General features: G+C 40.8%; 1 protein-coding gene across 3 annotated transcripts; it reads left to right on the forward strand.

Moving 5' to 3' along the window:
- Nucleotides 1–1,056: 1,056 nt before the first annotated feature.
- LOC118941115 (microtubule-associated protein 9-like) lies at nucleotides 1,057–10,174 on the forward strand. 3 transcript variants are annotated; one of them, XM_036952177.1, is made up of 5 exons: nucleotides 1,057–1,401; nucleotides 2,575–2,686; nucleotides 4,799–5,009; nucleotides 7,131–8,906; nucleotides 9,244–10,174. In XM_036952177.1, the coding sequence occupies exons 3-5, from the start codon at nucleotides 4,824–4,826 to the stop codon at nucleotides 9,958–9,960; spliced, it is 2,679 nt and encodes an 892-aa protein (XP_036808072.1). In that variant the 5' UTR covers nucleotides 1,057–1,401; nucleotides 2,575–2,686; nucleotides 4,799–4,823; the 3' UTR covers nucleotides 9,961–10,174. The 3 variants fall into 3 exon arrangements, with proteins under 3 accessions (XP_036808072.1, XP_036808073.1, XP_036808071.1); XM_036952178.1 differs by lacking the exon at nucleotides 1,057–1,401 and having other exon boundaries at nucleotides 1,809–2,686; XM_036952176.1 differs by lacking the exons at nucleotides 1,057–1,401; nucleotides 2,575–2,686 and adding an exon at nucleotides 3,513–3,802.
- The last annotated feature ends 4,332 nt before the right edge of the window (nucleotides 10,175–14,506 follow it).

The raw sequence follows: 14,506 nt of genomic DNA on the forward strand, positions 1-14,506 counted from the left end.
CTTCTTGTTCAAATATCCCTTACACAGCCTGGAGGTGTGTTGGGTCATTGTCCTGTTGAAAACAAATGATTAGTTCCACTAAGCGCAAACCAGATGGGATGGCGGATCGCTGCAGAATGCTGTGGTAGCCATGCTGGCTAAGTGTGCTTGAATTCTAAATAGATCACAGACAGTGTCACCAACAAAGCAACCCCACACCATCACACCTCATCCTCCATGATTCACGCTGTGAACTACATATGCGGAGATCATCCGTTCACCTACTCCGCGTCTCACAAAGACACGGAGGTTGGAACCAAAATCTCAAATTTGGACTGATCTGACCAAAGGACAGATTTCCACCAGTCTAATGTCTATTGCTTGTGTTTCTTGGCCCAAGCAAGTCTCTTTTTATTATTGGTGTCCTTTAGTAGTGATCTCTTTGCAGAATTTTGACCATGAAGGTCTGATTCACGCAGTCTCCTTTGAAAAGTTGATGTTGAGATGTGTCTGTTACTTGAACTTTGTGAAGCATTTATTTGGTCTGCAATTTATGAGGCTGGTAACTCTAATGAACTTATCCTCTGCAGCAGAGGTAACTCTGGGTCTTTCTTTCCTGTGGTGGTCCTCATGAGAGCCAGTTTCATCATTTCGCTTTATGGTTCTTGCGACTGCACTTGAAGAAACTTTCAAAGTTCTTGAAACTTTCCTGATTGACTGATCTTCATGTCTTAAGGTAATGATGGACTGTTGTTTCTCTTTGCTTATTTGACCTGTTCTTGCCATAATATGGACTTGTTCATTTTCACCAAATAGGGCAATCTTCTGTAAACAACCCCTACCTTGTCACAACACAATTGATTGATTCAAACGCATTAAGGAAAGAAATTCCACAAATTAACTTTTAACATGGCACACGTGTTAATTAAAATGCATTCCAGATGACTAGCTCATGAAGCTGGTTAAGAGAATGCCAAGAGTGTGCAAAGCTGTCATCCAGGCAAAGGGTGGCTACTTTAAAGAATCTCAAATATAAAATGTATTTTGTAGCACTTCTTTGCTTACTACATGATTCCACATGTGTTATTTCATAGTGTTGATGTCTTCCCTATTCTGCCCTCCCAAGCAAAAAGGCAGTAACTGCTCATTTGGTCAAAAATTAGTTCATGTCATTTTTGTTAGATTAAATGCATGCTTAATCATGTGGACAAGTATCCTGCCTCTATTGTATTGTGTTTTGGAGAAAATGGGGTTTACCTTTGTATCATATCATTTTATTCTGTGATGCAATCGAACCTGTATGACACTGACCTACACACACATACCTTGCTAATCTAGGGATACAACTCCATGGAACAGCATTCCCGGGGGTTAAATGATGGTTGAACTTGCTCTGAAACGCCGACATCCAGACAGACACTGGTAAGAACTAGCCAGCTAAGTAGATCTGACATCAAAATGAATTAGCTAGCTAGCAAGCTAAGCTAGCTAGCGAGCATAGACTAACAATGCTACCTGCTCTCATAAGATATCTGCAATTGGTACTAACGTCAATCTATTAGCCATATAATTAATGAATTATATTCTGAAATTTCATCTGATGGTTTCTTTGAATCAGTACACCATACACACGATGTCTAGCCAGTGACAGCCACCTAGCTAAAACTGACGCGCCCCTACCAAAACGTCAAAACCGACGTAGCTAGCATTAGCATGAAGCAATAGATTTGTGCTACATTTTCCCATAAGAGACAATCAGCAGTTTATACTAGCTTTAATCTATTTGACCTAGAATTAATATAATCCCTATAGTTGTATTCTGACATTCACTGTGTTATTTGAACCCATAACGTTACACCACACACGATCTCTAGCCAGCTGACGGTCAGTTGGACGTGCACCCCATACTGAGCTGTCAAAAGCCACCCACACTCGTTTTCCGGATGAGCGCACACACACAGCATTGCTAGCTCATTAATAATATATATACTCACATGTTCAGGGTTTCTGGTTTTCTTTTATATTCCAGTATTGCGTGACTGTCCTGGTCAGGAAAGTTAAAATCTCAAATTGTATCCATCACCTTTGTTGGTGGAATATGTAATTAGTACAACAAGCTTTGACATACCAAACGTGTGCTCAATGTGTCTGCTTCAGTGCCATCATTACATGAATGCGGAAAAAACTGTTTTGCATGACTTCCACCAATTCCCGTGGTCTACATGATTAGTATCTATGCGGAACAAAGTTGCCATGTGAGGGTGTATTAGGACAGTCCAACCACGTCAACACTAGATCTTATTCCTGTCAATGTCCAACCATGCAATTTTTTTGTATTTGTAAGGAAAAATGAAAATGTAAGAGCCTTTTTGGGAGCAGGTATGAAATTAATAGATGAACTGAGTTATGACAGTGAAAATGATTATGATAATGTTTGCACAAGATAAAATCAACATTGATTATATCCTATATTATAGAATAACTGAAAAGGATTATGATCATATGTTTGAAAATGTCAGTATTAATTATTATCATCCATGACAGAATAGAATCATTAGGATGCAGGTCCCTGATTATTTGCTCTGTTTATTTCAGTTGAGTTTGAGGGCCACATTCCAACAAAGATTCCTGATCTACCCCCTTTAACTGAAGTCACAGTGTCAACACTACTTGAAGAAATAGAGAACCAGTGGGTGGTCTCTGACAGGTAATCATTTAATGTAATTCAAACAATTTCAGTGCTGCATTTCACATTTATTCCTATAACAAGACATAGGCTATTTGTCAAACAGTATGTAATGTCTCTATGTAAATGCAACTGGTATCTTAGTGGAAGACACACAAAGGATGCAGTTTCAACTTTGTTACACTGTCAGTAATTACACTGCTCTTGAGTCTGATTGGTTAGATCAACTGGAAAGACATGGATAAGAAACATTTCAAACAAGTTTTTAAACAATGGGACCTGTTGGCAGGTCTAAAACTACTGTTCTATAGTCAGCTGATATTGATTTCCTTAATAATACATTGAACTACAATGCAAGAATTCAGGGACACCTACTCTTCAATCAAATGTTTCAGGCCTAGATAATTACACACCCAGCACATCTTATTTCTCTACCAGCATGCGAACCGTGAAGATCCCTCAACTGCAACAGCTCTAGTTGTTTTAACCGATCAATGGATCAGGTCACTTGACCAAAATAAGCTGCTTCTTGATTTTAGTGCAACATTTGACCTTGTTGATCATATGGCTAATAGCTGAGGCCATTGAGGAGAGATGTTTTCTTAAACACTCACTGAGGTGTCACAGTCTACAGAATACCTGTTTTACTGTATGTAGTAAGGTAGCCTAAATATTTTATTAATGATGAAGATTTTGATGAGCAACACTGACATTAGCGGAAGGCTAAGGTCAAACAAATAACCTAAGTAAACCTGGATGCTAGTTGTGAAATCTAAAACATATTCAATTTGAAATAGGCAAAACACCTGTACTATGAATGGTCAACAATTTAATAAGAGCTAGAGCATTTTATTTTAATAAAACATTTGGTTACATGGATTCAATGTAAATATTACATATGACTGTGCTCAACAGGTTAAAAAAAAGGGAATTGTTCTAGCATTTGATTACACATGAGAGCTTCTGTGGGTAGTCATAGCAATGGGGCCTTCATTGTGACATCACAAGATTCTGATTCTGGGAGGTTAGCTGTTGCACAGACAAACAGAACAGTGCAAAGAGACTGATTCAACTAACCACTGACAGATTATTCATGTCCTATTTCATTAGCAAGAGAACACGCTGCTTACTTGAGAGGTAGGTTGTAATATAACTTACTGTTTAACTATGTTTCTGAAGAATAACTACTTTTTAAATGACTTGTGTACTAACATGACCCTTTAAGTAGGCCTGACATGCAATCATGGTGACAAGTGAAACTATTGACGAGAGACAGTTTGCTTGAATCAGTTTTTTTGTGAGAAAATTGTTCATCCTGACAACTGAGATGGCATGTTACAGTTGTTGTAGTCAGCCAGCCTAATGGCAAATACATTCTATTGATGAAAGAAAACCGCATCTCTGTGTTAATCCCCAACATACATTGTAATCAATTATCTCTATAAATATGTAACACAAGGGTAGGTTGTGTAAAAAACAAGTAGGCGAACTTGGCTAACTTGTAGTTGCTAATTTAAAAAAATATTCAGATTTTCTTGACTAAATGGTCATCCATTTCAAATGGTTGAATTGATAGACCTCATTAAATTGAGTTGCACTCAGAGGCACTCAAAGAGAAGACTGGAGTGATTCAAATAGATGAAACTGTACAACAAGTTTGGTCCATGATGGAAATAGTCACTTTCTTCCCCCAAAACCTTTTTGAATGATATTATATAAGTGATTAGTGTGGTTTGTGAGAACCAGGGCCAATATGGAGTGGCGTTACATGAGGGGGTTGAATAAGGCTCAATAGTAAGGTACAGAGAGAGCCTGAAGTTTGATTGTTAAAGTCTATGTTGTGCTTTCTCATCTCCAATGGCAACGCCTTGCATCACAATGAAGATGTCATGAAGGATATTGTGCACATAATGATAGGAACAGCCAAAATTGATTCATTTGAACTTGGTCGCTTTTCCAGTAGCCAACTTTTTACTAATAATTCAGATAGGCCTATTGCGTAATCATCTCTGGATTGGGATTGTCACTTTCTTAATTGTAAGTAAAGGGGAAGAAATGTGAGCACATCGTAAAGAGATGTATTATTCTTTGGTTAGCAACACACCACTTACTACAACGTTATGTATTTTCCAGACTTATTGTTAGCTAGGAGGAAGACATGGAGGGTTCAACGCTGACACAGAGGAGGGCTGAGTGTCAGTTGAAGGATAGGGAGATCCAGACAGACTACATGATGGAGCTGGGAGCCAGGTTGGTTCTGGTGAGACAGATCCAGAGGGAGCAGGAGAAGGAGATGAAGAGGATTTGGTTTGAGACGAGGAAAATGCCAAGCCTGATTGAGGAGGTAACAAGACCAACTTTGACAAAGTCGACTAGAGTTCTGTTGAACAATATTGATTAAATCAAATATATGTCAATATACTGGCAAAATGTGCCATATGCCATTGAACGTAAGCTAACAGTATTTTGTCTGATAACTTTTCTTGTGTTGTATTGTGTATGTCTCTGAGTATTGTTATGTACATAGTCCTCAGTTCTTATGGTTGCCTTGTCTTTAAAAAAAATTAAATAACAAGACCAAGCGATCTCTCATAGACCTTCAAATCAGGATAATGTAGTTAGTTGTCTGACCTAGCTACCTTAAGTTGAATGCACTAACGGTAAATTGTTCTGGACAAAAGCGTCTGCTAAATGTCTAAAATGTCAAATGTTGTGCTGGGTGTAGTGCATGTATTTTTACACTTAGTTGACCCGTTAGCTAGAAGACCCAGGGTTGGTACAGACTGGTGCAGAGCATCTGAGAGGACACTAGATATATACAGTGTCTTAGGAAAGTATTCAGACACCTTTACTTATTCCACCTGTTGTTACTTTACATCCTCATTCTAAAATGGATTCAATAAAATAAAGATTCTCAGCAATCTACACATAATACCCCACAATTACAATGCGAAAAAACTGTGTTACATTTGTATTGAAAATGTATTACATTTAAAAACAGAAATACTTTATTTACATAAGTATACAGACCCTTTGCTATGAGTCTCGAAATTGAGCTCAGGTGCATCCTGTTTCCATTGATCGTCCTTTCGATGTTTCTACAACTTGATTGGACTTGTTGTAAATGAAATTGATATGACATGATTTGGAAAGGCACACACCTGTCTATATAAGGTCCCACAGTGGACAGTGCATGCCAGATCAAATACCAAACCATGAGGTAGAAGGGATTGTCCGTAGAGCTCCGAGACAGGATTGTGTCGAGAAACAGATGTCCGCAGCATTGAAGGTCCCCAAGAACACAGTGACCTCCATCATTCTTAAATAGAAGAAGTTTGGAACCACCAAGACTCTTCCTAGAGCTGGACGCCCGGCAAGCTGAGCATTCGGAGGAGAAGGGTCTTAGTCGGGGAGGTGACCAAGAACCCGATAGTGACTGACAGAGCACAAGAGTTCCTCTGTGGAGATAAGAGAACCTTCCAGAAGGACAACCATCTCTGCAGCACTTCACCAATCAGGCCTTTACGGTAGATTTGCCAGATGGAAGCCACTCCTCAGTAAAAGGCACATGACAGCCCACTTGGAGTTTCCCAAAAGGCACCCATTGACTCTCAGACCATGAGAAACAAGATGCTCTGGTCTGATGAAACCAAGATTGAAATCTTTGGCCTGATTGCCAAGCGTCACGTCTGGAGGAAATCTGGCACCTACGGCACAGTCAAGCACGGTGGTGGCAGCATCATGCTGTGGGGATGTTTTTCAGCGGCGTGGACTAAGAGACTAGTCAGGATCGAGGCAAAGATGAACGGAGCACAGAGAGATCCTTGAAGAAAACCTGCTCCAGAGCGCTCAGGACCTCAGACTGGGGGCGATGGGTCACCTTACAACAGAACAACGACCCTAAGCACAAGCCAAGACAACGCAGGAGTGACTTTGGGACACGTCTCTGAATGTCCTTGAGTGGCCCAGCCAGAGCCCGGACTTGAACCGGATCGAACATCTATGGACAGACCTGAAAATAGCTGTGCCGCAACTCTCCCCATCCAACCTAACAGAGCTTGAGAGGATCTGCAGAGAAGAATGGGAGAAAGTCCCCAAACACAAGTATGCCGAGTGTGTAGCGTAATACCCAAGAAGATTCTATGCTGTAATCGCTGCCAACGGTGCTTCAACAAAGTACTGAATACGAAAGCATATTCCCATTATTTTTATTTTAAATTAATTTGGAACGATTCTGTTCTTGCTTTGTCAATATGGGGTATTTTGTGTAGATTGATGACTGAAAAAAATTATTTAATCAATTTTAGAATAAGGCTGAGGTAACAAAATGTGGAAGAAGTGAAAGGGTCTGAATACTTTCCGAAGGCACTGTATATGTGATGTAAAAGTAAATAGAGTTCACTCATAAAGAATGTATGTACTGAATGTGATCACTTTCATCATGTCTGTTTCTTTTCTCCTGCAGAATGTGAGAGATGTGACCAAACGTCCACTCACTGAGTTCATGGCTCCCTGTATTGACTCCCTCCCACCACTGGCTTTCACCAATCGGAGGCCAATACCAACCATGTTGCATCCCCCCTCTCCATTGGTCATACGCACTCAGGATGCACAGCGATTCATTGTATTTTCCTACTTTGTCCCTGCTGAGTGCCCAGTTTCCACAGAGGCCACAGCAGATGTATCTGCTGGTAGAAGAGAGGACTTGTCGACAGATACACATCTTTCCTCAATGCTGCATCGATACCTGCCACACTTCTTTAACAATGACTCCATTCCACCACAGCAGACAGTAGAGGGAACCACTGAGGACTCAGATTCTCCAGTGGCAATATCTAATATCAAGGAAGAGGACAGATTCTATCCTTTCTCCCTCCCACCACTGGCTCAGCGGTTCATTGGCAATTCATTCAAAGTCCCGGAAACCTCCCAGCCTGCTGTTTCAGCCACGGAGTGCCGAGTTGCCACAGTGGACACTGCAGATACAGCCACTGTCAAGAGAGAGAACCGATGGGCAGCTACAATTCTTCCTTCAGTGCTGCCTCCATGCCTGCCACCAGTCGTTGACGATGACTTAATGCCTCCAGAGCACACAGTAGAGGAATCCTATGTGGTCTCATTTGCTACAGAGGCCACTTCAGGCACAGCTACTGTTGATGGAATGGACAGATCAGCAGCTAAATGCCCTGTCCCAATGCTGCCTCCAAGTCTGCCACGTGTCTTTGACGACAAACTGCCAGGGGCGGCAGTAGAGGGAACCAACAAGTGTCCAGTTGCCAGTGAAACAACCAATGATGTGTCCACTCACCTCAAAGAGGACATGGGAGCTGATCAAAGCCCTCCTGACCCTGCAGCACTGCCTCCAAGCTCGCCATGTATCTGTGACTCTGACCACAAACTGACCAAGGAGGAAAAAGAGGATGTACCCGAGTCCTCCCTTGCCACAGAGATCGCTGTAGGCACATCCATTGTCCAGGGAGAGGACCTGGATAAAAGCCCTGCTCCAAGGCTGCCTCCAAGCTTGTCACACGTTTTGGACAATGACCATAAGCAGCCAGAGGAGACGATAGAGGAAGCCACTGAGTGCTCAGTCGCCGCAGAGGCATCAGTTGCTAATAGAGAGGATCCATCAGCAGCCACAGGTCTTCCCTTAGTGCTGCCTTCAAGCCTGCAACTTGTCTTTGACAATGACTACAAACTACCAGAGGAGGCAGTAGAGGGCACCAGCAAGTGTCCAGTTGCCCGTGAAGCAGTCGCTTCCGTGTCCACTGTCCTCCAAGAGGAGTTTTTGGCTGAAAAAAGTCCTCCTGCACCCACAGCACTGTCTCTAAGGCTGCCCTGCACCCACAACATTGACCACAAACAGCCAGAGGAGACCGTTGAGAACACCACAGAGTGCTCAGTTGACATAGAGGAAAGTGCAGTTGCATCCACTGTCAAGAGAGAGGAAATGATGGGTGATAAAAGCCCTGTCCATGCACTTCCTCCAAGCCTGGCATGCATCCATGACAAGGACCACAAGCAGCCAGATCAGAAAGGAAGGGGCACTACTGTGGAGGTGGATATCTGCCCTCACGCTCAACAGCTGGTCTCAGATGCTAACTTAACTCTGGCAACCCGCAATGATGAGCTGCCCAACCCTCTGATCTGCGTAGTCACTAAGATGCCTGTTAGAGTTGGAGCATCCATATGCAGGTCAGAGGATGAGGAACCCAGGCCCTGGACCCTGGAAGAGGCAAAGGTAGGTGTCGAATTTCACCTTACTACTTTACAGGGATGGTGGTCATTTCCATTTCAATTCAATGCGTTGAAGAGAATTGGAATCTTAGAGTCTTTTGATTGGAATTGAAATGGAATTGACCCCAACCCTGCTGCTCTTTGCTCATAGTATAAAACATCACCCCTCACTAGGGTTAGCATTTGTATTACTTTTAGTATGGACCCAGGAACATCTATAGATATTGTAAAATCTAATGGGGTGCCCCATGAGGCCATCATTGTATGTTGATCACTCAGTTGTGTATTGAATGTGCTACATTGGAACAATATTACATCTAGAGTCAATGTCTTCCTGTTAGGATCATTGGATAGGCATTGAAATTGAGAGTGAAGAGAGGAGCGTCACTGAGGAGGTGAGCCCGAGGGAGGGATTGAAGAGTGAGGCGGATTGTGCCCATTCCAAGTGCTCTATTGGGAAGGTTTCAACAGAGAGAGCAGAAACCATCCTGGGAAGAGTGGGCTTTCTGCTCATGAACCAAATGCAGAAAATCCCATTTTTGAAGATGGAGGAAAAAGAGAAAAATAAGAAACTGAATAAGAAGTTGAAAGATGAAGAGAAAGAGAGAAAGGAGATAAAACACAAGGAGGAGGAGCAAAAAAAGAGGGAGAAGAAAGAGATGAAGGAGAGAGAGAAAGAGCAGAAGAAAGTCATGAAGGCTGAGAAGAAGAGGGAGAAGTTAGAACAGAAAAAGAGAGAGAAGGAAAGAAAAGAGAAGGAAAAGGCAGAGAAAAATAGGTTAGAGGGGCTGATGAAGATACATAATGACATGATGAAAGACAGAATTAAGAAAGAGAAGAAGTGTTCTGAGGAGCTGAAAAAGAGAGAGAAAGCTCAAGCTGCATTCTTGGAGATGGAGAGAAAGATTCAAGAAAAGGAGGAGAAGAAGAGAGAAAAGATGAGGAGAGAGGAGAGGAAGAGAGGAGAGGAGAAGAAAAAGAGGGAACCAGCTGGAGGTGGAACTGAGAGGGTGATAGAAGAGCAGGGAAGGGATGAAAGCTTGAAGATGGATGAGTAGACTGGGTAATAGAGAGTAGGGAGGGAGGGATATGGTATTTTTGCATGCAATGAAAGAACGAAGCATTTAAAAATAAAATAAAAAATGTTTACTCTGTTTGATTTTTGTTAAGGCATACTGTACAACACTGTATAAACACAAAATGTTGACTTTTCACACATCTGGGGAGTGTTTAATGATGAGGAGTTGAGGAAGAACAGGGGGGGGAGTTGGAGGGTGAAGAGGAATATGATACAGAGGAATTTGATAGAAGGAATATGATATTTTATTTTATTTCACTCGGCATGTCAGTTCAGAACAAATTCTTATTTACAATGACGGCCTACCAAAAGGCAAAAGGCCTCCTGCGGGGAAGGGGTCTGGGATTAAAAATAAATAAATAAACTTAAAACATAGGACAAAACACACATCACGACAAGTGAGACAACACAACACTTTAACCTCTTTCAGCTAGGGGGCACTATTTTTATGTTTGGAAAAAGAACGTTCCCAAAGTAAACGGCCTATTTCTCAGGCCCATATGCTAGAATATGCATATAATTGACAGATTAGGATAGAAAACACTCTAAAGTTTCCAAAACTGTCAAAATATTGTCTGTGAGTATAACAGAACTGATATTGCAAGCGAAAACCTGAGGAAAATAAAACCAGGAAGAGGCCTCTATTTTGAAAGCTATATGTTCCATAGCCTGCCTTCGCTCCATTTAAAGGGATATCAACCAGATTCCCTTTCCTATCGCTTCCTCAAGGTGTCAACAGTCTTTAGACATAGTTTCAGGCTTTTATTTTGAAAAATGACCGAGCAAGATAACATCGCGTAGTGGATAGCTGGGTGTTCGCATGAGTTTTGCTTGCGCAACAGAGTGGTGCAGCCATTGACTCTCCCTCTCCTACTGAAAAAGAGACAGTGCCGGTTGATATATTATCGATTATATACTTTAAAATCAACCTAAGGATTGATTATAAAAAACGTTTGACATGTTTCTGTGGACATTACGGATACTATTTGGAATTTGTCTGCGTTGTTGTGACCGCTCGAGCCTGTGGATTTCTGAACACAACGCGCCAAACAAACTGAGGTATTTTGGATATAAAAATAATCTTTATGGAACAAAAGGAACATTTATTGTGTAACTGGGAGTCTCGTGAGTGAAAACATCCGAAGATCAAAGGTAAGCAATTAATTTTATTGCTTTTCTCATTTTCGTGACCAAGCTACTTTGATGCTAGGTGTCCATAATGTTTTGTCTAGTGATCGATAAACTTACACAAACGCTTGGATTGCTTTTGCTGTAAAGCATATTTTCAAAATCTGACACAACAGACGGATTAACAAAAAGCTAAGCTGTGTTTTGCTATATTGTGATTTCATGAATATAAATATTTATAGTAATATTATTTGAATGTGGCGCTCTGCAATTCAGCGGTTGTTGATGAAAATTATCCTAACGTTAACGGAATGGGTAGCGTCAATTAGTTTTTAACAAGGTAGGCCAGTTGAGAACAAGTTCTCACTTACAACTGCAACCTGACCAAGATAAAACAAATCAGTGCGACAAAAACAACACAGAGTTGCACATGGGTTAAACAAACGTACAGTTAATAGCATAATAGTAAAAATCTATGTTCAGAGTGTGCAAACGTAATAATATTAATGAGGTAAGGCAAAAAAATAGGCCATAGAGGCGAAATAACTACAAATTATCATTAATACTGGAGTGATAGATGTGCAGAGTATCATGTGCAAGTAGAGATACTGGGGTACAAAAGAGAAAAATAAATAAATAACCGATTATGATTTTTCAACACCAATACCGATACCAATTATTGGAGGACCAAAAAAGCCGATACCGATTAATCGGCCAATTTTTTATTTATTTTTTGAAATAATGACAATTACAACAATACTGAATGAACACTTATTTTAACTTAATATAATACATCAATAAAATCAATTTAGCCTCAAGTAAATAATGAAACATGTTCAATTTGGTGTAAATAATGCAAAAACAAAGTGTTGGCGAAGAAAGTAAAAGTGCAATATGTGCTATGTAAGAAAGCTAAAGTTTCAGTTCCTTGCTCAGAACATATGAAAGCTGGTGGGTTCCTTTTAACATGAGTCTTCAATATTCCCAGGTAAGACGTTTTAGGATGTAGTTATTATAGGAATTATAGGACTATTTCCCTCTATACCATTTGTATTTCATTAACCTTTGACTATTGGATGTTCTTATAGGCACTTTAGTATTGCCAGTGTAACAGTATAGCTTCCATCCCTCTCCTTGCTCCTCCCTGGGCTCGAACCAGCAACACAACGACAACAGCCACCATCAAAGCAGCGTTACCCATGCAGAGCAAGAGGAACAACTACTAGAAGGCTCAGAGCGAGTGACGTTTGAAACGCTATTACCGCGCGCTAACTAGCTAGCCATTTCACTTCGGTTACACCAGCCTCATCTCGGGAGTTGATAGGCTTGAAGTCATAAACAGCGCAATGCTTGACGCACAACGAAGAGCTGCTGGCAAAACGCAAAGAAAGCCTGTTTGAATTAATGTTTACGCGCCTGCTTCTGCCTACCACCGCTCAGTCAGATACTTAGATACGTGTATGCTTGTATGCTCAGTCAGATTATATGCAACACAGGAAACGCTAGATAATATCTAGTAATATCATCAACCATGTGTAGTTAACTAGTGATTATGATTGATTGTCTTTTATAAGATAAGTTTAATGCTAGCTAGCAACTTACCTTGGCTTACTGCATTCGCATAACAGGCAGTCTCCTTGTGGAGTGCAACGAGAGAGAGGCAGGTCGTTATTGGGTTAACTGTAAGGTTGCAAGATTGAATCCCCCGAGCTGACAAGGTGAAAAATCTGGAGTTCTATTATCGGCGCCCAAAAATACTGATATACTATGATAAAAAAATTACAGACCTCTACATGCTTTGTAAGTAGGAAAACCTGCAAAATAGGCAGCTTATCAAATACTTGTTCTCCCCACTGTATATGAAATATGTACAAATAAACGAGGAAAGCGAATATTTTCACCGGACAAGACAAGAAAACACACCTCCGACTGCTACGCGATCTTGGGACAGTCTCTGCCCAACGAGAGAACTAAGACGACAACATAGCATGGCAGCAACACATGACAACACAGCATGGTAGCAACACAATATGACAATAACATGGTAGCAACACAACATGGCAGCAGCACAACATGGTAGCAGCACAAAACAGGGTACAAACATTGTTGGGCAGGGACAACAGCACAAAGGGCAAGAAGGAAGAGACAACAATACATCACGCAAAGCAGCCATAGAGGAAATATGATAGAGGAATATAATACACAGAATATGATAGAGGGGAATATGATATAGATTATTATAATACAGGGGAATATGATAGAGAGGGAAATGATGGAGAGGAAAAAGATAGCGGGGAATATAATACACAGAATATGATAGAGAGGAATATGATGGAGGGGAATATGATAGCGGAGAAAATGATTGAGGGGAATATGATGGAGGGGAATGTGATATAGGGGAATATAATACACAGAATATGATAGAGAGGAATATGATATATATTATTATAATACAGGGTAATATGTTAGAGAGAATATAATAGAGAGGAATATGATAGCGGAAATATTATAGAGGGAATATGATCAGTGGCGATTTGAGCTTGTAAATCTTGGCGGGGAAATAAAAAATTGTGTGGGATGAATGCCAACAAAGCCACTATACTACACAACAAAAGCATTTCGCTACACTCGCATTAACATCTGCTAACCATGTGTATGTGACAAATAAAATGTGATTTGATTTGATAAACAATATATTAATTGCCCTATAACGTGACAAACAGTGCCCACAAACTGTTATAGCCTACATAAAGCTGTCCCAACAGCAGAGTCCCAACACCTTACCACTGCTACACCTGGCTATCAGCTAGAGCCTTGTCTGGCAGCGAAATAGTTCCTTCATCCAGTGAGGAACATGGGCTACTAGCAGCTTACTACACAACATACACTTAGTGTTCATTTCTTAGCTACAGTATACATTTCTCCCTGCCTAATTAAATCAATTATGAATCATACAAGACATTTTTGGACTCAACTTGTTGTGCTGTGCTCACTTGAACAGGAAGGTGGTGCAGCGGTCCTTCGTGGGCAAATTTTGTCATCAAACTTTGTAATCAAGGTCTGGCATTCTCTGGATTCATGGTACTTTTAAGACAACTGGGAACTCAACAAAAAAAGCTTGAATCATGATTATGTCAGTGATCTTCAGGTCGTAGCTCTTTAAAGAGCTCTTTTTCCTAGCCACCGTGCTTCTACACCTGCATTGCTTGCTGTTTGGGGTTTTAGGCTGGGTTTCTGTACAGCACTTTGAGATATCAGCTGATGTACGAAGGGCTATATAAATACATTTGATTTGATTTGATTTAAAGAGGCCCGAGTTCCAAATTTACAATTCCGAGCTGGATGAAAAATGAAAACGTATTTTCCAAGTCGTAGCTCCTTTTTCCCGAGTTACCAGT

The sequence above is a fragment of the Oncorhynchus mykiss genome, chromosome 18 (assembly GCF_013265735.2).
Source record: "Oncorhynchus mykiss isolate Arlee chromosome 18, USDA_OmykA_1.1, whole genome shotgun sequence".
NCBI classification, from domain to species: domain Eukaryota; kingdom Metazoa; phylum Chordata; class Actinopteri; order Salmoniformes; family Salmonidae; genus Oncorhynchus; species Oncorhynchus mykiss.

Excerpts from the sequence above, each read along its gene's own strand:
- LOC118941115 (XM_036952177.1), top strand. The coding sequence starts at position 4,824 with ATGGAGGGTTCAACGCTGACACAGAGGAGGGCTGAGTGTCAGTTGAAG. Across the intron at positions 5,010-7,130 it reads TGCCAAGCCTGATTGAGGAG|AATGTGAGAGATGTGACCAA; the intron begins GTAACAAGACCA and ends TTTCTCCTGCAG. Across the intron at positions 8,907-9,243 it reads GGACCCTGGAAGAGGCAAAG|GATCATTGGATAGGCATTGA; the intron begins GTAGGTGTCGAA and ends TCTTCCTGTTAG.